General features: G+C 35.2%; 1 protein-coding gene across 2 annotated transcripts in view; it reads right to left on the minus strand.

Annotated features, from left to right (window-relative positions):
• Positions 1-3254: 3254 nt before the first annotated feature.
• The window catches only part of trpl (transient receptor potential-like), a 98668-nt gene continuing 74831 nt past the window's right edge, over positions 3255-27091 (minus strand). For both annotated transcript variants that reach the window (XM_074183168.1, XM_023157464.2), the window contains exons 6-19: positions 25648-25839; positions 25359-25593; positions 20243-20395; positions 19937-20192; positions 18616-18749; positions 18441-18564; positions 16906-17101; positions 14299-14466; positions 12146-12371; positions 11421-11550; positions 11285-11365; positions 9759-9949; positions 4311-5320; positions 3255-3559 (exon numbers count right to left, since the gene is read on the minus strand). In XM_074183168.1, the coding sequence (XP_074039269.1) occupies positions 3455-3559; positions 4311-5320; positions 9759-9949; positions 11285-11365; positions 11421-11550; positions 12146-12371; positions 14299-14466; positions 16906-17101; positions 18441-18564; positions 18616-18749; positions 19937-20192; positions 20243-20395; positions 25359-25593; positions 25648-25839 (3201 nt within the window). In that variant the 3' untranslated portion in view covers positions 3255-3454. The remainder of the gene's footprint in view (positions 3560-4310; positions 5321-9758; positions 9950-11284; positions 11366-11420; positions 11551-12145; positions 12372-14298; positions 14467-16905; positions 17102-18440; positions 18565-18615; positions 18750-19936; positions 20193-20242; positions 20396-25358; positions 25594-25647; positions 25840-27091) is intronic.

Below are 27091 nucleotides of genomic sequence, written 5' to 3' on the forward strand. Positions count from 1 at the left end.
CACATTTTTGTGCCGTTTTCAGAAAATACTATTGTCAATTAATCTAAAAATATTGTATTAGCCTTCAGGCTGCAGAAAAGTCTAGAGCCGCTAGAGGGCCGCATAGAAAAGGCTGGCGGGCCGTATGCGGCCTGCGGGCCACAGGTGGACTATCGCTGACCTAGGAGGACAACTCCTAGGGAGGATTTACAATGGGTCATATGTGGCCTAAGTGCTGTGGGCCTACACTCACCTTACCTACTCTACAGATACAGATACTTTCTTGTATTTGAAAATTCCTAATTTTTCAACATCTTCACTCCAATACTGCTTCAAGAAACTTTCGAAGTACAGAAGGAACTCGGCAGGAACAGATACAAATAAAACGAATTGCCTTTATCCCAGGATACTGTCGACATGGATTGTTATATCTGAGGGGGACTACTTTGAAGCGGACAAAATGGAAATTGATGAATAAATAAACATTTTTTGAACAGACAGCATAGTAGGACTGGAATATTGGGATGAGTTGATCCTTGGATGACCCTTGTTTATATTGGATAGGTAAGGTTTGGTTTTCTCGATGATGTCTTAAAGATGTCCATGCTTACTTAAACTCAGATAATTATTATTATTTAAGGATGGTAGAGTCTAACAATGTCTTAGTTAAGTTTATTATCAATGCAGTGAAACGCCTGTCACAGGAAGACAGAAAGTTACTGTGTAATATAAACCACTGTCCAATTAGTTACTTTTCATATTCATAAATTTTGCCTACTAATTGAGAAAAATCAAGTGAAAAAATTACACACATCGGAAAAGTCTAGGGATATTTTTAAAAATGGCAATAATTTTTTTTTAGATCGCTTTAGGGAAAAAAAAGTTGACGGGTGATTATTAAACGAATGTAACTTACAACAAAATTTATTAAATGGTAAAAAATACTGAGTGCGCATATAAGCAAAATTAAAAAAAAATATGGCTCTTTTTTGGCACCCCGAAAAAAAATAATACAAAAAAAATTGGAATCAGTACAAAATGTGGCCTCCACGCTGGTTTATTACGGCCCTACATCTATCGTGCATCGACAAAATGAGATTGTCAATGTCTTGTTGAGGTATATTTGCCCATTCAGCGATTAAAAGCTCTCTCAATTGAAACGTTGTGTGAATGTTCCCCATATGCGGAGTAATTCTTCGTTGAAGCATGTCCCACACATGCTCGATGGGATTCAGGTCCGGTGATTGTGCTGGCCATGGCAATACATCAACTCCTTCGTTGGTGAGCCAGTCAGTCACTAGACGCGCGACATGTGGACGAGCATTATCGTGCATTAGGTGGAAGTTTTCACCAACAGCACCAGCAAACGGACGGACGATAGGTAGAAGAATGGTGTCGAGGTACTGTCGAGCTGTGAGGGAGCGATTTGGAAAAACGAGATCGGTTCTGCCGCCGATCATGATTCCGCCCCATAGCATTACTGTACCACCTCTGTATGTGTGGACTTCCTGGACGTGTCTCAAACGTTCATTATTTCCAGGTCGTCTCCACAGTCTTACTCGACGAGAATCTGGATGAAATCCAAATCTGGATTCGTCTGTAAACAAAACTGTGGCCCAATCATTTGCATCCCAGTTTTGATGTTCTTGACACCACTCTAATCTTCTACCGCGATTGCCTCTCGACAAAGGTGGACATCTAAGTGGCCTTCTGTTATGGAGATCTGCTTCATGCAGTCGATTTCTGACAGTATCACGACCAATGGTTACCTGGTGCGTCTGCTGCAACACGTTAACCAACTCAGGTGCTGTGATTGTCGGTTGTCTTCTTGCGGTTAAGACCAAACATCGGTCTTGAACTGCAGTTGTAGCGCGTCCTCGCCCTGGATGTTGTTCGGCTGGACTGCCAGTTTCACGGAAACGCCGCCACAATAGACTGATAACACTTTGGGAGACCCCCAAACGAAGAGCTACATCATTTTGTCGCATGCCACCTTGAAGAAGCCCTACAGCTCTATTCATCTTAGCCAATGGTAAGTGATGGCGTTCCATGTTAAAGCACAATATTTCCAGTTTAATTACTGACCAAGAACTGCATAGAATGTACAAACTCGACACTTTCAGATTAGTCATTTTAGCCGAAAACCTACAGTTTGTAAAAAAACTTGATAAAAGATTAGTTATAGTTTTTGCAGGCTTTGTTCAACCCATAGAAATCTACAGGGTGGTCGAGTGTACCAATTTAATCGAAATTAAACGACATCATGCATTTATTTTTATGATATTTAGTATGTTATAAAAATATCCCTAGACTTTTCCGATGTGTGTATATTTCAATAGTCAGCTTTATTTAGCGGTTGACGTTTTGGAAACCAATCATTTTCCGTTATCAAAACACAAAATTCACTTTGAAACTTTCGCCTCAAGTTGCTTCAATTATTTTGACATATGACATAACTGATAAATGAAAAGCAATTGTGATATTATAATGATTTAAGTGGTACAAGGTTGATTTTAATTTCAATAAATATAAATGTCAGGTTTTTCAAGCAGAATCAAATACAAATTTTGCATAGAGCATGTCATTAAAAAAATTGCATAGTTTCGGATAGAATGATGGAATAACAATTTAGCTGTTATTGCTTAGCTGCGAAAATTGAACTTCGCCTTTTACTCTAACTTTATATATGTAGTTAGAACTTAATATTGTTATTTTTTTGTGTGTGGTTGTAGTAATAAAGACGTTTATTATTGTTTTTTCAACCGTAGTTTGCGCTGGTCAGGCCCTATCTCCCGAAGCCCCGATACATTTGGGAGGGCGCGCCAGCATTATCAACCAATGACCACTCCCCACACCGTGGGGTAAGTGATCATTGGGTCCGAGAATCATGTACCCTGAGCAAGCGCAGTGAGCCAAGAATGACAGCCTTCTGCATCTGTGCGGCTAAGATTCCTGCCTTAGTGCGGCAAGCCGGTATGATATTGAGATACGAGAGTATAGAGGGCATCATTCCACCAAGGACTCTAATAATCAGAACAACCATCTTAACAGATTGGTCTGGATAGAGCCTGCGGAGTTCGAAGAGAAAATCTCGATATTTTATCCGTTTTTCCTCCTCTTTTCGGACGATATTCGTCTCGCCAGGAGCTGAAAACTCCACGACAAATATCGTCTTGCTTTTGGTGCTTGTATTATTATTATTATTATCATACACAACTGCATATAATATCCTGAACTGGGTATGCTGAATAAAACAAAGTTTATATGTGTTTGATCATTTTCTCAACATCCAAATCGTTTATGGTTTACGAGAGTACAAAAGATAAATAAATGTATCAGTACTGTAAATCAAAAATCACGAGTAATGAACATATCAAAGTTGAAATTTACAACCAACCATATTTGGGCTGCACTTTTTTATCATGAATCCTCTGTATATTTCGCTGCGACATTGGGGTTGTAGCTGGGTTGAAATTTACAACCAACCATATTTGGGCTGCACTTTTTTATCATGAATCCTCTGTATATTTCGCTGCGACATTGGGGTTGTAGCTGGAGAAGGAGATCTTGGCAAATTGAGCTAAAAAATAAGAAAACATTTTTATGGACATATCGAATTGATAGAGAAATATGAATATAGAAAATATCGTCTGTCAACATTTTTTCGTATACAAAAACCAATAAACATTGCGTTGAAATGTTTCTTTGACAAAACCCCAACTAAAAAGTAAAGTATCCACAAGCTAATACCTGTTTCACCGGGCCGAAATTTCAAAGTTTCAGTGGAGTTCTTTTTCCGGACAATTTTAACGATAAAAATTAGAATATTTTATTTGTGTTGCTGTTTTGATTGTCCTAAATCCCCTTTCTCTTTATACTTTTGTGTTATGTTTCATTGTTTATTATGTAATTTGGATTTAACTGTAGAATTACTCAGTAATTGAAGATTGTTCATCAACTTTTATAATGGCAACGTACTCAACCACCAAATAGTAAAACTGAATGTTATCCAATGTTTATATGTAGATTGTAGTTTCGAAAGGACATGCTCCTTTCGTATAAATCAATGATCATATGAAAGTAGTTATTTTGAACTGTTTTTTCATTCAGTTTGTACCTCAAAGAAACATCTATGCACGACCTACAAATCTTTTTGAAGAGTTTTTTTCCAAAAAACTCATCTCTCCTAACATATTTCCTTTTCAATTTGATAAAAATGTTTCTAAAATGAAAATTGTGATATTTTTTAAATATGTAATTTTTTTATTTTCTCAACTTTCGAATTTTGATCTATTCAACAAAATCTACTACTATTCAATGAATTACTTTACCTGTGAAAATGTTACAGAAGGCTTCTTAGGAACCTCAGGTTTCAATATCTCTGGCGTTTTTCTCAAATTACTTGTCTGCATTATATTTTCTGAATTTTTGTTCGATGTTTCCTGAATACAACTCTTTTCAGGTAATTCAATCGATTCAAATTTCTTTTTAATAGTTTCTGTTGAGTTTGTAGCTGGATGATTTTGTTGAGGGTTTTGATCATCTTTTGATCGATAACTCTTGTTTTCAGTATCTTCTGGTAGTTTGTTAGTCACACAAGTATCATGATGTACTTCATTGTTTGGGGAATTACTACTTCTGTGAGAACCCATCTCCTCGAGTTCGCTTTTCTCTTGAATATTTTCATTTTTATTACTCGTCTTGGGTCCTATAAATTCATCGACACCACCATCAGTCTTTTCTTTTGTCGAAAACATTATCCCAGATGTATCCTGGCTTTGTACTTCCGAATTATTCTCCATTCGTAGATCTTCTGGAATTTTACTGCGTGCAATTTCCAAATCCACTTTCAAATTTTCAGTTTCATCTTCCTCTTCCGATGTATTGAAGATTCCGTCTAGTTCAGCTTCAATTTCTTCATTTCTCTTGGGATCAATATAAGAGTCGATTGAATTTTTTCCAACAGAATGACTGCTTGGACTGTTTGTGTCCACTGGATTGGAAGACAATACTGGAGAACTTTCTGGATGAGCACTACTGGAACCTTCATAGTCTTTATCCTTTGTGTTCGACAGTTCTATGGAAGACGAACTTGGTGATTTTTTCAAAGCGTACAGAGGAGAATTTTTTTCACTATTGAGGTTTATTAAATCTGGCTCATCTTTACTGTTTTTGGTAGACTTTTCAAAGCTTTCTGCATCCTCTTCTGTTATACTAAAATCAGCAAATTTGATACTCTTGCTAGATGTAACAGGTGGAGGCTCTATATTGATTGTGGGAGTGAGGCGAGTCCTTACAACTCCGACTCTTGGACTCAGACTTGCTATTTTTTTCGTTAAATCTGGAAAATGTATCTAAATGTGAATAAATGATCACGAAATGAATAATATAGTTTTTTATAATCGCATATCATCGTATGTAGAGAGGTACTGTCAAGTTAGATTTGACACATTATAATATCAATCAATCAATCAATCAATTTATTCATTGTAAATGAAACATTACAACGTCGTTATTTCCTTAGTATTAAAATTAAAATACATATACACAGAGATGCACAGATCAAAATAAAATAAATATATACAAAATTATCATGCACATGTAAACCTACAAGAGATGTAGTACATGTATTATTCATTTATAAAGTCTTCTATTGAATAGAAACATTTTTCTATTAGGACATTTTTCAGCCAGATGGAGAATTCATTCGAGTGTTTCTTTTTTGCAAAGTCTGGAATTTTATTATATAATTTTGCGCCCCAATAATCGCATCCTTGCTGTGTTTTCTTCAATCGATGAAGAGGAACTTGTAAATCTTTATTTCTGGTATCATAGGAATGATTGAGTACATTTTTTGAGAACATCTCTGGATTTGCGTGAACATATTTTAGACAACTATATATATGCACTGGGAATGGTGAGGATTCTATGTTGACGAAAAGCCTCTTTGCAACTATCTCTATATGCAAGTCCGCATAGAATTCTGATGGCTTTTTTTTGCTGAACAAATATTTTGTTTGAATCAGAACTTGTGCCCCACAAAAGGATTGTTTTCATTCTCCTTATACAATATATTGCTGAATTAAGCTTCTTACTCATTTTGCTTATTTGTACCTTCCAATTTAGTTTTTAGGCCAGATGTATTCCAAGGAATTTTAGTGATTTTTCCTCTGTATTGTTTTTGCTTGACATCATTAGCCTTTGAGTTTTTTCTTTGATTAGCAGGAGTATATTTGCCGTAAACCAAATATCTGCTTCGGCTAGAACTTGTTCTGTCTGTTGTCTCATGTCACCTTCATCTTTGCCTTTAACTAAAAAAGTTGTATCATCTGCATATGCACTTGATGCATAAACCTTGATATTTTCGAGAAGATCGTTTGTGTAGATGATAAACCGAATTGGCCCTAAAATAGAACCTTGGGGCACTCCTTGAGTTACCGGAATTGTCTGAGATAGTGAATTTTTCCACCATGTCGATTGAAAACGATTTGACAGGTATGACTTGAGCAGTTTATACGAAATTCCTCTTACTCCATAATATGATAATTTCTCTAACAGTATTTCATGGTCAACAGTATCGAAAGCTTTACTCAAGTCACAGCTTAATATCTGGGAGTCCTCTTGATTATCAATGTCATCTATGATTTTTTTAATAATCTCTATCATTGCTGTCATTGTAGATTTTCCTTGCTGATATCCATACTGAGAGCTGTTGAAGAATGCTGAACTTTCAAAGAACTGGACTAATCTCTTTTTGATTACCATTTCGAAAATCTTTGATATTATTGGTAGAATTGAAATGGGTCTAAAGTTATTTGGAATATCTTCCCCTTTTTTAAAAACTGGTATAACTTTTGCATGCTTTAGTTCATCTGGAAACACCCCTTCGTTTATGCATTTATTGATTATTAATGCAATAAGTTGCGCTATTACATCAACTAAGTCCTTCAAAATTGTGGTTGAAATTCTAAATATATGTTTAGTTCGTTTACGTTTAATTTCATTTAAAATCCGCTTCAGAAAAATAGATTGATCGGACATTATCTATATTATTATTTCTCAGCATTTCAATAGCGGAAACATTGATTTTTCCTATTTTACTTGCTGTTTCTGATCCTACCATTGCAAAATAGTCGTTTAACTCATCAGCCATGAGTTTAGATTTGTTGATTTTTGTAATATTCGGTGCTGTTTCAGACTTAATAATATTCCATATTGCTTTAGTTTTGTCGACAGCCTGTGCAATGTACTCTTCATTATACCTCTTTTTTGTTTCTATTATGTTTCTATTATAATCGTGTTTGTACTGAACATAAGCTCTTTCTGATGCTTCATCTGATCTTACTTTCCTTATTGTGTCTAAGGTATCCAACCTATTTTTCATCTTTTTCAGTTCTTCAGTGTACCATTTTGACGATTTTGTTCTTCTTTTATTTGTCTTTTCTTTTATAGGAAAACATGATTCATATATTGTCAGAAATGCATCATGGTAGCATGTGTAGGCTGTACAGGGATCAAGATTTTCAAGTAATGTTGTCCAATCCAATTCTGATAATTTCTTTTTGCATTTATCAATGTTTTTAATATTTATATTTCTCGCTGTCACCATGTTATTTTTTATTCTTTCATCTTTTTGAGGTAAATTTAGTATTTGTCCCATATGATCTGACATATGTAAATTTACTGTTTGAGAGTTCGTTTCAGAAATTGTGTTTGTGAATATGTTATCGATGCAGCTTTGAGATCTATATGTTACACGTGATGGTTCTACAGTTGTTTTATGTAATCTATAGGATGACAGCAGATCCTCCACAGAACAGCATGTGTTACTTTCAGTCATGAAATCGATGTTAAAATCTCCCGCTAAATAAATAGTTTCCATATTATTCGTTCCTGTTATAAATTGCAAGACTGAGTCCAGCAGTTCTAAAAATATATCGATTTCTCCTTGTGGCGATCTGTAGAGTGCCAGAATGATTCCATATTTTGTCATAACTCCAACGATTTCAATCTGCATTTCAATTGAAAAACCTGCCACCTCTTTCATTTCTTTGTACTCCATATTGTTTCTGAGAAGTATCATTCCCCCCCCCCATGTATGTGATGTGTTCTAGAGTAAAATTTGATTTTGTTTCACATGCCCTTTGGAGCAATCTGGCTTAGGCGAGGATACAAAAAATTATATTGTAAGTTTTCTTCCTGTGTCTCAGTTTCCATTAATTCTTCAGATAGAGTAGCCTGTCGAATAGGTTGCGAATTTTCACTGTGACCTGGTTTTTCTTCATCGTTTATAACGCTCATATTTATTGTAGAGGGTCCTAAAACATTTTGGTTTTCAATTTTAAAACTTTCACTAGCAATTTACAAATATGCCATTTTCCGGTTTTGTTGATGTTCCTGTTATCTCGGTAGTAGTTCCTTCTTTGCAGGACATTGTTGCATTCTACAACTATTAAAGGAAGGCCAGCAAGATGTGCTTCCTTCAGGAGAGAAATATGATTTATGTATTTTCTCTCGTCATTAGGTTTGTTTTATGTGACATTTCTGCCAGCTCTATAGTAGAGATATTGTCAATTCTGTTAGGCCATATAATTAGGAGATCCGTTTTTAACAGATGCTGGCTTGCATTTATTGAAGTCTTCATCAATTCAATTTCAGTACAATTTGGTTTTAAGATTGATTCAATTGTATATTCTCCTGATAATTGTTTTCTTGAGAAACCTGCCACATCCCGACCATTATTTCCAGCAACAAAAATGATTTTCTTATCATTTTTTACATTATTTTCCTCCAAGTTTTTCGTTTTTATATCTTTCCTGTTATTTTCCCTGTGGTTTTTGTCTTTATATTCCATGATTACACCAAATTTATTTCTATTTGAAGTAAAGTCATTCTCTACGGCATTGGTGGATGAGTCAGTAGTCTTTTTTACTGTTTTCCCATTTTTATCTGTTTGGGTGTTCTCATTTTGCCCTTTAGGATTGCATAGATACTACGATATCTAGAACGGACACAAACTTTTTCGAAAGATTAGACCACTAGTTGCTCTGAAAAAAATTGTCTGTCTGTCTCTGTGTTAGTATCTGTGAAAGAGAAATTGTGATTCCAAGTTCGGTCGTAGTATTCTTATATAATGATAGTTTTAAAGAATTTGCATGCATAAAATTGAAATTATTATTATTAAATCTTTCGAAGCCCGTCTTCTATGTACTGTCTCCCTTTTCGAGAATGTTAACTTTGTGAACTGTCGATCTGTAATCGGTCTATAGCCGGTTCTTCTATTGGAAACATCATACAAAGCTTCTTCGGGCGTGTCTTAAAAGCCACAACGAGATGAATTTTGATAATTATAAAAAGTTGGTGTCCTCATAAACAACTATAAGCCAAAATTCAAGCGGTATGAAATAGATCAACTCTTTTTAGCAGCAAATCACAACGTTGTACGATTGCCACCATATCACCCGGATTTGAATCCGATTGAGTTGGTTTAACTGACTGAAAGATTACGTGGCAAATAAAAATTTTACTTTCAATTTCAACGACGTCATGCAATGATAATAGACCAGTGTACAGCACCGTATTTATATATGACTCCGTTGATCATGAAAAATTGATGCAAAAATTTTGTTCGATATTGGTACCAGAGGAAAGAAGAAATTCCTATGATTCAATTCAACGGATTCTTTTTTACTATTGAGTCTAAAATTCGCACACTGGGGAAAAGAACTTATTAGAACATTCTTATTTTATTATTCACAATGGTATAAAAATTCATTTACTTGAATGGTCTTCTCCTCTGACCAAATCCATAATATCGGCCCCGGTCATATCTGGCAACAATATAGGAGTTGTCGCTCTTGAGAGATTCTCTGGACTTTTCGATGCTAATCTCTTGGCTTCCTCCATGGCTTTTTGCAAGTTTTGTTGCTTCTTGAAAGAATCTCTGGTATGACAACGTCCAATCTGAGACCTTAAATGAAATATATTGTTAAAGGACTTGGATATTATTTGTTTGAAATGATTTATTAGTATACACGGTGGTTACTTTTTCGATTCTCACCATTAGCATCTCCTAAATCGCGAGGAATTGAGAAAAACCCATGATAAATTGAGGAGTTTGCGAGATACAGGGGAAAAACTATAAAATTACTTTTTTTTCTCTTCCTGTGGGCCATATTGTTGTTCTTCATAGAATCTAGCAACGCCTAACATTTATCATAGGATGTTTCGCGTATTCAGGGCCCCCATCAGATCACACATTTTTAATTGGGACCTGGATATTTTTTCAATTCTTTCGTTAATTAATTTTTTCGTGTATACGATAACAATACAGAATATTATCTATGGAAAAAATTTCAATACAATTTGACTTCAAACAGATCAAGAAGATCTTCTGATCATATTGGGTAGTTGAATAATCAATAATTTAAATATACATTCACAAACATAATCTACTCTTACAAGAAATGAATGATATGTTCAACCTGTAGATAAAAATCAAAAAAATTCTATTCAACTACTTTCAATTAACTACATGAACATTGAGTTTCCTGAAAGTCATTTTTTCATTCAGTTTATACCTACTCTAAACATTCCTAATGAAATTTAAAAATATCACCACACCAGGAACATTACACTATGAAAAATAAGTATTGTTATAGAATCACACTCAGATATCTTTAACTCCTCAAAACATCTGTTGAAATCTGTTTTTCCGTTAACTAGCTGTCGCCCCCCCTCAATTCTCAAAAGTCGAGTACGAGCTAAGGACTAACGAGGTGTTACCTTTTAACGTGCGATTCCTAACACGAGTTGGACAATATGAAGTGAAAATCGATCGTTCGGCCTTGCGGTTCGAACCACCGGTCCGCACAGCGGTCGATTGAGTGAGAGAAGCAAACCACTCACGTCAATCCACCAGGCTACCGTCCCACCGGCATGCGGTATATAATCAGAAACCTTTTTTCTTATTCCGGGAGAGTGAAAATCAATCTTTCACATTTGTATTACATACGATAAAACGTTCTTTGTTTTTTGTTGGTTTATTTTAAGCAATGAAATTCTTGTTGAAAGTTCCTGTTGATGGCGAGTGCTCCTAGAATCTTTGCCCCTAGGTGCGGTGTGCCTCAGGGTTCGGTATTGGGTCCTATTTTATTTTTATTATATGCATTTTTACCAATCACCAGAAATCGAATACTCTTCTCAACACGCGTTTCCCGAATCACGTTGATGACTTCAGGCGATGAAAAAAATTAATCAGAGGTGATTTATGATTATTTCTATCATTATTGAGAAAAAAACGTACGCAATTTGGGCTCCTCTCACCACTTGTCTCCATTTATTGATACCGGAATCCAGTATTGCCAACTTGGCAATTCTTCTAAATCTGGAATAGAATACAGAATGGTCAGTTTGAATTTTTTATTTCTTGACAAACTCACTTTGCTAGAGAATTCTCGTTTTCAGGTGGACTCGCAAACAATTCTTCTTCTTCCTCAGTTGCAACTGGTCCCACTTTGAAGTCTTTCATCAATCGCCTCTCCCAAACTTTCATTTTTTTACCGAGTACAGCTGGAAATGAAACTTTCATATCATTCAATAGTGGTTATAAAATTTATGTACAAAAAAATCAATCCTGTACTATGGCCTTCACCGATCCTTTCTGATACCTTAAACAGAGGCGGCGTAAGGCGTGGGCCTTACTTTGGTAAGTGTTTTTTAATGAATAAAGTATTGGTTGAGTTTTTTTATTGTTTAAAACCTGTTTTTGCAGAGGGCCTCGCAAAATGTATATTGCCCACATTAAATTTAGGTCTTGCGCCGCCACTGATTAATGAATAGCCGGAATTTCTACAGAGATTATAGATAGAGAACTCATTGTCATTGATTTTATAGTGAACAGAGAATTGAATCCGGATAGAAAGTACTAAAATTGCTAACACTCCCGTTCTCAAAAAGTGTTGGAAAAGATGACCGCTGAATCATTCAGCCAAGCTTTGGAAACATATTTTTTTGAAAGAGGTCGACGCTGAATGTAAAAGACTTTAACTTTCCTGACATATTTATTTAATGTCTGAGTTAGATGATCTCGTCAATTGTACGAGTAATGTAAAACGTTTGAAGCATATATATTCAATAGTTGATGCCATTCTTAATAATTACATACCTTTTTCTTTCTTTTCTGCACATGATATGTCCATTCCATTTTTGCCAAGTACTTCCAATATTTCATATCGAAACGAAGAGATGTCGCTTTTAAGTTCATTCACGTCATCTTCAGTCACAACGGCTTCTTCACATTTTCTGTGCATGGCAGTTACATATCTCCAGACAAGTGCTCTCATAACTGCCGTGTACCTATAATCCCTTTCTTTTTCTTCTCTGTTCCTCCTCTGAAATATGATTTCCTTGTGTACTTAAGGTATAATAATAATGATAATCAGAGATATACTATGGTGGAGGAGTGTACATAGGTATGAGGAGTGTACATACCTCATACCTACTACTATCTATGAAGTTGACGTAAGTAAACAGTGTACGAAATAGATCAGAAATCATGAGGTTGCTACTGCTACTTCGTTTTTGAAAATCTCTTCACTCGTTTAAAAGATATGAAGTTTCAAATTGCTTAAAAGATTTTTTTTTCAAAAAATGCAAAAATACCAGCATTTTCAATCAAGTAAATACTGGAAACTTCCGCCATAGAATATACAGGATTTTGAAAATGTTATCGATGATTTTGGAGTACATGCATTGTCACTTTACGACATATATTGCCTTTTGAACGTCAAATGGAATGCGATATAGTTGGTTTTAATGAGGCTCCACAAAAACAAATCTAAAGAACTTGGTTGACCAAAGAAGCACCCCTTCATCTCATTCAGCTACCTCAAAACCTGTTGTGTAATAATACGCACATTTTGTGAGTATTGTGAAGGATTACCGTTTTGAAACATAATTTACTTTTCATCTCATACATAATTATTTTATACAGCGTGACCCACGGTCGATGGTAGGTTAGACGTTTCTGGAAAACGCAAAGCATGGTTTTTCTGAAAATTTCACCTCTCATATTTCCTTACCTGTTCTATCGATCTAAAATATTTTCAGCATTGCGGCGTTGCCACTTCCATCAAAAAGTCCTAGCAACTTTATTTTTTAAATGGAACACACCGTATATTAATACATTTTTGGAATCGCTCTGGTATTTTAATACTTTTTTGTTAATAATGTCCTATACCTATCTCTATCCGTTTTCGAGATAAAAAATAAATTGTGCTAAATATGGTCCAAAACATAGCCTTAATTGAAATTGGGAACATCAGTACTCTCAATTCATGAAAAGTTGATATTTTGATGATAGTTTGGACAAACTCGAAATATTCTATTTGAATATTTCGAGTTTGTCCAAACTATCCAAACACCAAGAAATCGACTCCATATCATACAGGGCGTGTTAAAATTACTATTATTTCCATTTAACATAAAAGTAGTCAAAAGTTCATTTTTTCAAACGAAACCCCCTGTATATTACTCGGTAAATTGAAAGAGGGTGAAAAATGCTTCAAGATGATATATCAAGTCCCTATACCTAAATCGTCAAGTTTTCTCAATAAAGTCGCTTCTTCTAGAAACATTTTTTTTTTAGAATTTGGATTTAGGTAGCAGTGGAATTATCAAGCTTATAGCAGTTCGGTTACTTTTATAAGTAATTTACAAAGAGTTATCGACGGTGTTTCGAATCATCTTCCAAAATGAATGCAAATATCGATTATTGAAACGGAGTTCTTAAGAAATTATTTATTATACACATGAACAAAGTGATCAAATCATTGTCAGAACATGTAAAAAATTCAACCAAATGTATCCTGAATTAACACCAATGAACGAGAGTAAGTTTGTAAGGTTACAAAATAATTTCCTTTGGATTTTTGCGATACGTTCATTTCCTGGAAGTTTTGTGCCTTACGATCAGATTTGTGGGCCATTCTGTATATTACATTCTACAGAAATATTTCATCACCATAGACATTCACAATTATTTTGTAAAATTGAAAATATCGTATAAAAGCAAGACAATAGCGAGATATTTTCTCATCTGTATTTCGTGAATTATGCAAAAAATAATACTTCTGTCTCTAAATTTCCAAATAATTTCAATGTAACTTCAAGAACATGAAGTCTTGGTGATTCAGAATAGATTTTCAAACGAATCAATAACAAACTTGATGTCACTCTTCCATTTACTAAAAAGTTTCAATATCTACTAAAGTTTCATAATCTACTAAATAGTTTGGATAGTAGTGTATATTTCAATACCTTAGTCGACATTCTTCTCAATTTGTCTTTTTTTCTCAATCTGAAAAGTTTCAATAACATTTTCGGTTTTGGAAATATGTTGAAAGGAGGAGGTAGGGTGCCAGTTTCGTCGAAGTAACTCATCCACAGTTTGGTCCTGGCAAACTTCCATTCGGTGTCTGAAGCTTCCTGAAAATCAATCTATTGGATAACTATCAGATTCCTTACAACGAAAAAGTAAATACAAATCCAAACTAGTACCTAGAAAATAAAGCATTCGCGATCCAACACCTCTCAAACTCTGCTTCGACCTGCCACAAATTTCATCAAAATTAAAAATATTCATTTACGAAGAGTGAATATGTACATTGCATCTGTATATCAGCTGTAGACACTCCAAGGGAGTGGAGAGGAATGGGAATGGGGAAACCCTGATCTAGACGTAGAGCAGTGAAGAGCGTTCCTCACAATGCTAGTGAGAACTACTCAGTTGTGATATAAATTTTTGGTCGGCTTAGTTCCTTCTGTCACCCTCTGCCACTCATCCTGAGGTTGATATTGAAGTCTATCAAAGACCACATTTGCCGGCGATCGGAATTGGGACAGGGATTCCCAGGAAAAGCGCGTTTTAAAAAAACCGGATTGGAAGTTGTGATTATCGGATTTAGCAAGCGTTTTTCGAAATCATTTGTGTCGTATCTCCAAAACACAGCTTGTGTACAATCTCATAAATTGTAATTATTGATTTTTGGAGAAACTCCACGAAAGCTCTCCATTTTTTCAAGGCTCCCGTCGTATCCTCCAGCAGTCGAATGAGATCGTTGATCAAACTCAGCGTCTCTCTCATGTTAATTAAGAAACAAAGTTTTGTGAAAGCGTGGAATATATCGCTGTCTCCTGTTCCTCCATTTCGAAAGGGCCCCGATGACTCGAATTGGGGGGGGGGGGGAGGTGTTATTGGTATAGGTGGTGATTTTTCGTTTGCATGTGGGTGTCGCTCTTGTTGTCCCGTCGCTGGGTGCATGTACGATCACAGCAGACTGTTCTCGTGTCTCTATCTGGTAGGGTTAGGTAAACGTCTTTACAACAGATTTTGGTTTGCTGAATGGTTTTCCCCCACCCCACGATTTACGTTGTGGGGCTGAAGCCGGTGTATATTTCTGGGGGCGGTTAATCTCTCTCCTGGTCAACATGTACGCAACTTTTTTGAGCTTCCTTTTGAACCAGTGTTCTTCCCTGTGTGGATTATCTCAGTATCGGACCATCTGTTGATGAGTCCAAACATGTTCCTAGATTACTGATTTACTGGTTTTCCCTCGCCAATATGGACATTCAATGTCCTCTTGGTTTCAACGATATAGGTTTTGCTGCACACATATCATATTCGGTAAATGTAGTCATTTGAGTCGCAGTCCGCGTTTGGTGGCTTAATTATTCTGAGGCTGCTTTGGATGGTGTTCCCGATAGTCATTTGAGTCGCAGTCCGCGTTTGGTGGCTTAATTATTCTGAGGCTGCTTTGGATGGTGTTCCCGAATGGAGCAGGTTCAAACGTTGTTCTCGAACCCCATTCTCTTTATCCCCGCCAGTAGTTAGACTAACGTTGTCCTAGATCGTGATGGACCTGTATCATCTGCAGTGCCATCACAAGCTGATCATGAAGTCTTAGAAGTCATTTAGAGGTCATGTCTTGTAAATGAGTAATCGACAATGACCAGCGGGTTTTTAGTTCATGTGTTCTGCTGCCCGTTAATGACCAATGTCGCTGCTGTGGTTAATGAGGGTGGTCAATCAGAAGAGCTTTAATTTTCAAGGACATAACCGATAGCAGCGACATAGGTCATTAATGGGAGGCAGAACACATGAACTAAAAACTTTCTGACTACTTAATTACTAGACATGAATGAATTCTAAGACTCCCTGATCCAGCTTCGCATGGCACTGCATGTGTTCATCATGATATAGGACGACGTTAGTTTAACTACTCTCGCCGATAACCCTCTGCGGTAAGGAAGCTCTTATCTTCTAGGCAAAGTCTGGTGCACCAGCTTTTTGGAGTAATCATTCTGCTAAAGATGTTTTCTTGAGTGGCAGTACGTATCTTGTCGAAACTGAAATTCACCATCAATTATGGTTTTGACGATCCCTCTCTTGGTAGATTGGTGGTGTTTGGATTCATAACTTAGGTATATATTGTTTTGTACGTCAACGTATCTCGAACAGACTTGAGGCTTGTTGTGGGCTTTCATAGATTTTAAATCCATTAATACCTTCAAGGACAATGAGAGTCTGAACTTAAAACTTTCCCTATAAATGTCGTCTTCATGGGTGATGGCATTGTCTTTTTTTAGGGTAATTTACCGAAGAACAACAATTCACAAATCAAATTCATAACTAGTTTGGAATCATAATTAAATGAAATATAAGGTCTTTCATCAAGGGGTTTCTATCTTTACATTTAAATAAAACAAAGTGTATGTATGAGATATCATCGAAATAATTGGTGTATTATTTGGTATGTTATGTTTTCAATTTGAGATAAGCTCAAAATTTAGGCCATATTGAGTTCGAAAGAAAATAACATTTGTTGTAAACAAAAATTAATATTATTATTGAAATAACGAACTTACATCAATAGCTGCAAAAGAATTTGACATCATCGCTATCAGTAGATTCAGTAGTACAATCACATTGATCACACAGTATGAACCAAACATCAGAAGACCCCAAAATCTTGTGTAGGTTTTAATACCGGTCAGTTCAAAACTATCAAGGTCCACCATACCAAAACTTGCCCAAAATAGTGATTGAGACGATTCAAAAACGCTTGAACAAAAATGTTTCTTATCATTATTCAGAAAAAACTTACCAAATCGAAGTATTTGGTGGAACATAATCAATTTCAATTATACTCAAAATATTTAAATGAATTACAACAACACATGAATAATAGTCTACTTGAGTGGGTTGTTTGAAAAAAATAATACTCGTCGTTATATATTTTCATTAATATTTTGTTTTCTCATCTTCCTTACTTCAGAGATGTATATACGTGGCATACTTATGCATATAATGACGATTACAACTTTTTGACTCGTCGTATCTCAGAAACGGTGGCTCTAAGAAAAAAAAGTATTGATACATTTTTTGTAGAGAATTTTATGGTCTACATTTTAATCTTATTTTATGATAAAGAACATTTTGTTACGTGAACAATTATTCGTATTATATCATGCACAAGTAACCTCCTGATTACGATATGGCATATATTTCTGGGGTGTTTCCACTCGAGCACCAGACGAATTTATTGCACAAAAACGCATTTTGAAAATTATTTGCCATACCCCAAGCAAAGCATCCTGTAGACCGATTTTTAAAGAATCAAAAATTTTAACAATGACAAGTATTTTAATTTTAGAAATGTGTGTATACGTATACACAAATAAAAATAACAACAACAAGTCCATAGTTATAATACGAGAAATTGCGCTGATTTCCACAGTCTCTATTGCAAATATGTTGTATCTTCGAAATCTTCTGAATATTTGAGTCTAAGGATTTTCAATAAACTGCCTAAAGAAATAGTTAGTTCCGCCAATATTTCTATTTTCAAAACTCGCTTGAGAACATATTTCCTCGACAATGATTTTTATACATTGGATTAATTTTTTATTCTTTAGATTATAAGTGACAATTCCGATATGTTTTATCATCTTCAGTTCCTTCCATTATAACTAGTAAATTCTGGAATTTTCTATTTGTGTAAAGGATATTCTATTTGCTGCTTCTAGTTTGAAAATTTTATCAGCTGATTGGTGCATGTTGCACGTTGATCGAAAAAAATTATGTGAATCTAAAGCGGCCTCCACGTATTGTTTGATGAGTTGAGAGATATTTTTATATCTTAACCCAAGAGTTTTTTACTGTATCATTATATCCAAAATTAGATCAATGGATGATTGATGATGCACAGTTATATAAAACCGGAGAATACAGTTTTTTAAAGGTTGTAAAAATGTCAATCACTTAGTTGTAACCATGCTGAGATGCAGTATGGAGTTTCATTTGATACCATACTAGTTTGAAAATAGGAAATTTCGAAGCAAAATTTCATAGTGTGTTCGAGCAATTACCAAACGATTGTCTTTATTTTCTATTATATTACTTGGCGAATCTTCTCCATTTCATGCAAGAATCACCAGCTCCCTCAAAGTCAGGTTCCCCATTTGGTAAGTGGTAACACCTCTTCTTTTCTAAATCGGAAAAGTACCAGAGTAGTTGATTGAGACCTGAAAAGTAACTGAATATTAGGTCTATGCTAGATCACCATTCAGACTTACCGCAGGCGAAGGCGAACAGAACCAAAGTATAAATGAAGAAAAACTTCACAATATCGATAACCATGCGTCCCAAAGATATCTGTAGTGGACCGAGATGAGGATTTATGGAAAAGAGATGGACTAGTTTCAGAGCACTGCAAATTGAAGTTATTAAAAAACGACAATTCAAATTGATTCGTAAATTATTTGCACGTTTCAATGATTCCTTTCGGATTTCTTAAAAATCGTTTTTACTATAATACAGTTAGAGAAGTATTACTAATTTGAGTATTGTTGTTAAATGCTATACCAGAAATTGATATTCAGAAAAGTCAAACATAAATAGATAGATAGATCAATAGATAGAGATAGAATAATTCCTGATTTGCTGAATCAGGAATAGCAGAGCATGTTTGGACTCATCAACATAACATCAAGTGGTCTTAAGCTAAAATCACCCACAAGGAGGAACACTAGTTTAGGAGAAAATTCAAAGAAGCCGCAAATATGTTGCCCAACAACACATTTAGTCAAGCTACCGTAGAGATACGCATCATATGGAAACCTATAATCTGTTTAAAATCTGTTTTTCCGTTAACCAGTTGTCGCATCCCTACGAACGACAACCCTCAGAAATCGAAACTTGTGCGAGCAAAGGATTAACGAGGTCTTACCTTTTAACGTGTGATTCCTAACACGGGTTGGACGATAGCAAGTGAAGATCGATCGTTCAGACTAGGGCTTGGACCACCAACCAACACGGCAGTCAATTCGAGTGAGTGAACAATTCACCCACGCCGAACCGCTTGGCTACCGACCGACCACGGTCGGAACACGACCAACTCCCGCCAAACGGTCAGCTCCCGCTAAAACCGATGAAGCGGAGAGAGGGAAGAGGGGATATGTGAAAGCACTCAAATGACCTATAAATAGTCAGATTTTGGAGGGGGTTTTTATTATGCAAGTTAGATCAATATATTTGATTCTGATAATATGAAACGAATCAATGATTCTCTTGTAAAAATACAATAGATATACCCAGGCAAAAATAGCATGTATAAAAGGACAAAACTCTTATATAATATTTCCTTCAGGAAGATTCACAGAAGAGAAGAAGGATGTCTTGGATAAGGACTAGGAGACTAATCAAGGCCAAAGCGAGAATGCTAAAGCGTTTCAGGAGAGAGAAGAAAAATAGAAGTTTGAGGAAACAGAGAATGATGATAACTTTACTAGAAGTGAAAGATAGAGTAAGAGTGACCTAAATTTTGAATTTTGGAAGAATGTCAGTAATGTATTGAAAGAGTTTGATCATATCAGCTATACAAAAATGAATTATTACCTGAAAATATTAGCTCCAGCAAACAGACCCTCTGCGATTAACTGCGGATCGAATGCATACCATTGTTCCCTCCTTATAAACGCAGTCGCAGGATCCTCACGAATTTCTGCGGTCTGCTGAAAATAAGATGCTAACCGCAGAACGAAGACAGCAGTATACAGTACATTCCTGGTGAAATCTATGAAATTCCACAGATTTCGCAAGTAGGATTTAATACCCTCGACCAGCATTTCTTGGATTTCTTCCACTATGAAACCTAAAAAAAAAACTATAACCTGGCGGAAAGTAATATACGTTTCGACTTACCTATAACATATAAGAGAATAGCATATTCCAATATGGTTGGAGGATTGCCTCTTTGCCTCTCATACTTCTCTATCACATAAGCTTTCATTGAGTCAGATCCGAAGTATTCAAAAACGAGATCATCCGCTCTCAGCGACACCAAAATCAGCAGTACTGAAATATAAGTGAGAACAGTTATTTTCATAAATGTTTTTTTTACTCGTGGAGCAGAAGCAAAAAACGACAGATTGGAAATCTGAGAGAAAAAAATAATATTGAAAATACCAATATCGAAATATCAAGATATATTAGTTGACAAATAATATCAAAAAATGAAAAAGAGAAGGTAGCAATGGGTATGAAATTTGAAAGAACGGTAATTCCTGAAGAAAACAAATGACTATGACTGTGCACTAAATGGATGAATTGACAAATGGGTGTTGAACAATCTGTGAAAAGTCAATAATATGCTAACATTAAATTCAGAATTAAGAAAAATAAAGATTAAAAACCAACCCACTCCACAACATTTTCATTGTTGATATCCACAATCGTCTTCGGGTTATAACAGTTATCACCAGAAAAGGATTGTGGGTACCAACAATCGAAATAATAGGGGAGCCCAAGCGGGGATTTCGGGATTCACTAAAGCGCGGCAGATTAATATACAGGGGGATATCTTGTACCCAGTTGAGTACCTCCACCAATTATGAGCCCCATATATAAGGCCGCCCGTGAGGGATGAAGGATCAGATTAGTAAAAAAAAATTGATCGTCAGAAATTCTCGAGCGGGTCAGATTAAGGTAGGGTGAGTTAATTACATGCTAAAAAGTGTATATTTCAGTAATCTGACAAATTGAGAGTGACGTGAAGAAAGGGGAGGGCTGCAAAGTTGTAAAAAATTTGCTACGCTCGACATTCTCGAGCGTAGCAAATTTTTTTTCATTTTGAAGGGAATAATTCAAGGATAATGAAAAATACATAATCTGACTATTTCCGCAAGGCTAAATAAGAAACATTCGTCGATAAAATTTAATGCGTGCAGCTGTGTGATACCTATATTTCACTATCCGAGTTTCTATTCCTCTATTCTCTATTCACTTTTTCTCTATCTATTACTCTCTCACTCCGTCCCCACTCTGAATTCTGTTGCCATGACGCCATCACAGCTGATCACAGAGACTTGTTCTTGATGAAGATGAAGATGATGATTAATTAATCAAAATAATTGATGGATGTAGCCGTTACTACATGGTAGGAAATCATAATGAAGAAAAGAGAAATTGAACTTTCTATGTTTTTTACCACTTTTATTTGTAACTAACGTTACTGCAGTTTCGTCCTATAAGGACATTTTCAAACTTATACAATATATAACTTATACAATATATAAGTTTGAAAATGTCCTTAGAGGACGAAACTGCAGTAACGTTAGTTACAAATAAAAGTGTTAAAAAGCATAGAAAGTTCCATTTCTCTTTTTTTCAATAATTAATCAATTGATTATAAGAAATTATTTTTTTAAAATTATTTTCTTATAAATACAAGTATTCTACTTAAAAAACATACACTTATTTATTTGCATGCTATTTCCTGAGCTTTTCAATCAATTAAGTTCAATGAAATAATTTTTTTTTAATATTGTTTTTGTCAGATTGAGGGAATTCCTCTAGATAATCGTCAGAATATGAGACAGCACGTCTAAAACATAAAGATGAACCATATACATCTTAATCTGACGCGCTTGAGTATTCCAAAATGGCGAATTTCTTTTGCACATTATAATAATGGCCGCGGGTTTGCGTCATATCGAAATCGTCAGATTAAAATCAGAGTTTTTTTTGTTGCACTTAACACCCCCTTAGAAAATCTGACGCGCTCGATTAATTTTTTTTTCTTTTCACTTTTAACCCTTACGTACAATCACCCACATCATCCAAACGATCAGATTAACATACCAACATCATTAAAAATACGTAGGACAATGATGCTATCAATATCTGACGCGCTCGAGATGTCCATGCAACAGTATTTTTTTACATATTCAAAAATCTATAGCCGCTTCCCCCACCGATGAAAAGGTATATATTATATAACATTTTTTTCTCCTTATCATATAAGCTTTGCAACCTAATATGTCTCAATGACGCTCGAGTAAATCCACATTTTGCATCGTGGGTTCCCCTGCTAAAACGACGTAAAGTAGTTTGATTTGAAATCTATCGATAACAAAAATGTATTGAATCCTTTACGATCTGAAGGTGATAAAGGATACGTAGGTATTTATAAAAATCGTCACAAAAACGTGAGATATAACAAATTGATATATGAAAATGTCACACAAAATTGAAATTCAATTAATATATAATATATAAAACATACTGTAAAACCATCGACTCAGATATTCAGCAACACTGTAGAAGGAAGCGTTAATCGGGAATTCTTTCAGGGTATGTTTGAATTTCTTTTCTACATTTCCCCTTTCCATGCAATCGGGAAGATTATTAAATAGTTTTGCCCCAACGTATAGGATGGACTGTTCTTATATAAATTAGCTGAATATTTTTTTCAACCTAATGAAATCACCATGTTTTGTACTTTCTTGTTCTACTCAATCATTTCACTTTATTTTTCCTTTCTTATCATTTGTACAATAATGACATTTCACTAATTGATCAACGCTTTTAGTTCAATCCAGAACCCAATTTATTTAATTGTTCATTTCCACATATTTTTTGACATTAGTTCTCAAATAGGTCATTCAATATTTTAATAATTTTTTTATTTTCATAGATTTCAAATTTGTCAACACTATTCAAGACAATGGAAGTCCGAACCTTTAACACTCACCAAGAAACAACTTGAACCATATGCAAACTTAAAAATTATTATTCATAAATCAACATCAATACGCTTTACGCAGACGTTATACTCAATCGTCGAAGATAAACTCATTAGATGTATGAACTTTTCAAGAAGCTAGCCACTCTCGCCAGCGAATCAGAAAGAAATTCTAAAAATCGACAGTTCTCAAATCTGAATAAAAATAGTGACACTAAAAACCTCGACCGCGAAAGCATAAACTATTTTGTTGTTATTGTTCATCATCATCAACATCATTAAGTTAGTTTGATGTTTATAGTCGAAATAAACGATATTGTGCACATTTAAAGGCAAAAAAAACGAATACCGAGTTTTATGAATGGCTGAAGAGTCATAAAATTCAATTTAAAGTCATGTTACGGTGACGAATAGAAATCGGCGAAGGTTATCGCCGTCGTGTTCAGTTCAGGAACTGATCGCGATTTGAGTGTTGAAATTCGATATTGGTGCAGTTATAATTATTTAATTTTTTTTCATCTGTTTGGAATGTGGCGTCCTTGGATAATTACTAATAGTAATAACGAGTGTGATAACAACGCAGACTTTTTCCAGTGTAGTGATTCGAATAGCGATGGTGAACAATGCTAAAAAGAGATACCAGTGAATCAGCATTCAGATGCATTTGAATATTGAAACACAGAGAGTATGTTTCAATATATATAAGAATCTACATCTCAAGTTTGGTTTGGAGGGAAACAAATTATTACAAGCAACATCAGATTTCACCGAAATTCGTTTCTCTACTCTACGTAAAATAGTCAAAAACAAACACCTTACGAACGGAAGACGCGATGTGATACAGGATTACCAAAACCTTTAGATGTTTATCTGATAAAATCATTGAAAAAAACAATATACGACTGTTAAAAAAGCAATGAGATTCCTACAATTGAAATCATAAGGAAGAAATTGAATACGAGGTCTTACCTTTTAACGTGTGATTCCTAACACGGGATAAAGAAACTAATATTCAGATTTATTCAGATTAAAATAATAAACAGACGTCAAGCAGTTATGGAAAGCAGAAGAATAGTGGAATCGGCTAACAAATACTTAGAACAAATAACTAAATATAGACATTCAGGATCAAAATTATCAGAACACATTTTAAAATCAGACGGTGAACATCGGGTGGAATGGAATAGGACAAGAAAGATTACCAATGAGCCTCATTCTAAGAGACGTAAGCTAAAAGAATCAGCGTGTATTCTCATGTCTGGAGAGAATTGTATCTCGAATAGCCCCTTAGAAATAGACCGTACTTGGCTACCCATCTTGAAGAAAACTTTGGATAGTTGCGAAATGGCAACAAACTGATATCGGAGAGTATCTTGTATTACATCGAATATTTCAGTTGTCAATCAACAACATTGACATAATTTCATATTTCAAAACTTCTTTGACATCTGTCGAAAAAGTAAAGAAGTAAGCTCTCAAAAAAGGAATAACTGCGTATATATTCGAATTTTTATCCATTTCTGAAGACGGAGGCAGATTTTGACCTCCGAAAAGTAAAAGATAAGTATAATTTCTTAATAATTTTTTTGATAGGCAAAATTGTGAAATACGATAAGTTACTGATAAATAGAAGATTTTTCTTTGTGAAAAATACTTTGATTTTTACACAGTAACTTATCGGGGTAAACTAAAAAGTTTGCCCTTCTACACTTGTATAAAGTTCTCCATTATAATTTTTATATTTTTTCAGATTGTGGAATGTAACAATTACCCAAAAAAAGGTCGATAAAAAATATAGACAGATTTTCTATTTGGATGAAACTTGGTATGACACTCACGACACAGTTACGAAACGGTGGACTGATGGTTCGAGAATGTGTACGCCTAACATGCTTGTGAACAAAAGAACCGAGAGAAGTGGAGGATTGGTTGACTATCATAAGAACATGAAAGCTAATATTGATTCCAAATATAGTTATTGTGATTCTTATTTAATCAGAAATCATTATTGGATAACGAAATTAGTTAGTTTCCTAACTATATTAATAAAGAGGAGCTGTTGGGAGGTAGATTGCACTATATCGTTTACTTGAACTATACCAGTATTTGTATAAGAACATAATCACAACCTTTATCAAATTTCTATATTGACGAAGTAAGTTTGTCGTTATTCTAAAACTGATTTCAGTTACACTTTTGGAATTTCTGATTTCATTCCATCTCACTTTTATTTATTTACTTTAAATAATTTTTTAGTGGTTGAAAAAATGTGTCATGACTCCCAAGCAAACTTACATAAGAAAAACAAGTAGGAAGATGCGTGTATCAAAAATTTCATAAACGGTTTCCTCATGAGCTTTCCAGTTTTCGTTTCAGGAGCAAACATGTACAGTAAACAATAAAAAGGAAACAGCAGCGCTGTCTTGACGATTATTATAACTTTTTCCACTGAAGATTTTCGTCGAAATCCCGGTACTCCCTCATACCATATAGCAGCTAGAAGCTGTTGAATGTTGGGATGAGCAACGAACTGAAACACAATTTGTTGATTAGTTGACACCCCCACTTGTATGAAAATTGTTACCTTTTTCTGTTTATACTGAATCGCCAGCTCCAATCTAGCCAGCTTCATGTGTTCTCCCTCCTCATAAGGAGGGTTATCGGGATCGTGATTTAATATTATTGCCAATTCTTGGGAATTTCTTGACTGGTGCAACAAATCTACGGCAAATTTTTGACATTGTAGCCTGAGCTCCATATAGTCCGACTTACATTCCTAAAAAAAAAGTGCAAATATAGGAAGGTTGCCTTTTATATTTCGGGATTAGAGAAAAAAAACAAATATTAATCATCAAAAATCACTTTATTTTTTTTAATATTCCCCATGAAGATTTTTACACTTTTGCATGCGTTTGAACCAATTGTCGAAGCACTTTTGCCACTCTGATTGAGCAGTTTGTTTTTTAGGCGCGGGAATAAAAACAAGTCATTCGGTGCCAAGTCAGGACTATACGGCGGATGACTCATCAAATCGATGTTTTGGGCGCTCAAAAATGCAGTTGCCGATGTGTGAGAGCTCGCATTGTCGTGGTGAAGAGTGATCCGTCTTCGGCGGTTGGTTTTCCTGATTTCTTGGAGGACAACTAGCAAACAAATGGTTGTGTCCTAGTCAGAATTGACTGTTCTAGTGGTTGCAACATGTCCAGTTTTTCCGAAAAAACAGGCGATCATTTGCTTGGAAGTGCTTCGTGCGCGAACAACTTTTATTGGATTTGACTCATCTTGAAACATCCATACAGTCGACTGGTGTTTACTTTCGAGCTCATACACGTAAATCCACGATTCGTCACCTGTCACGATGTCATAGACGTGTTTCAAAGCACCGCGATCGTATGGAAATTTTTTGACAGTCAAATGTTTAAATGCAATATTGAATGTATGCTGGTCCCACTAATACATAGGGTTGTCTCAATATCACTATAGGTCACATGACGATCTAGCCACATCAGTTCGCGCACAGCATCAATGGTTTTCGGAAGAACAACTGTTTAATCCACGTTGAAAGTTGTAAAATATAATCGCACGAAAATGTTCAAGATTTAATTCCATTTTTGGGGCGAGATGAATCTTTTAAGTTACTGTAAACAAAACAAATAGCGCGTATATGTCAAACCGTTCTGAGTACGTATAAGTTCAAAAATGTCAAACTTTACGATAGAGCTGTCAGTTGCCAGATTGCCAAATCCCGAAACATAAAAGACAACCCTCTATTCAATAATTCATTCCCAAGAGACTGCAATGGCTTTCTTGTCTTTCTCGAAAAGTCGTTGTTGATCTGTTAATATTAGGTCGATTCAAAAGTTTTGTTCGTTCAAACTAATATCTCATTCAAAGTAATCAAAATAAGCGCCATTTGAATCAGTGTACTTTTGCCAACATAACAAGTCGAATAATTCTGTTAGCATGGAAAATTGGATTTCGAGATTCTATGAAGTCGACGAAGGACGTTCTGGTCTGGCCATGATTGG

Source organism: Leptinotarsa decemlineata, unplaced genomic scaffold (genome assembly GCF_025532065.1).
Source record: "Leptinotarsa decemlineata unplaced genomic scaffold, Ldec_3_MD MMD2_tig00026336_RagTag_RagTag, whole genome shotgun sequence".
Lineage (NCBI taxonomy): Eukaryota > Metazoa > Arthropoda > Insecta > Coleoptera > Chrysomelidae > Leptinotarsa > Leptinotarsa decemlineata.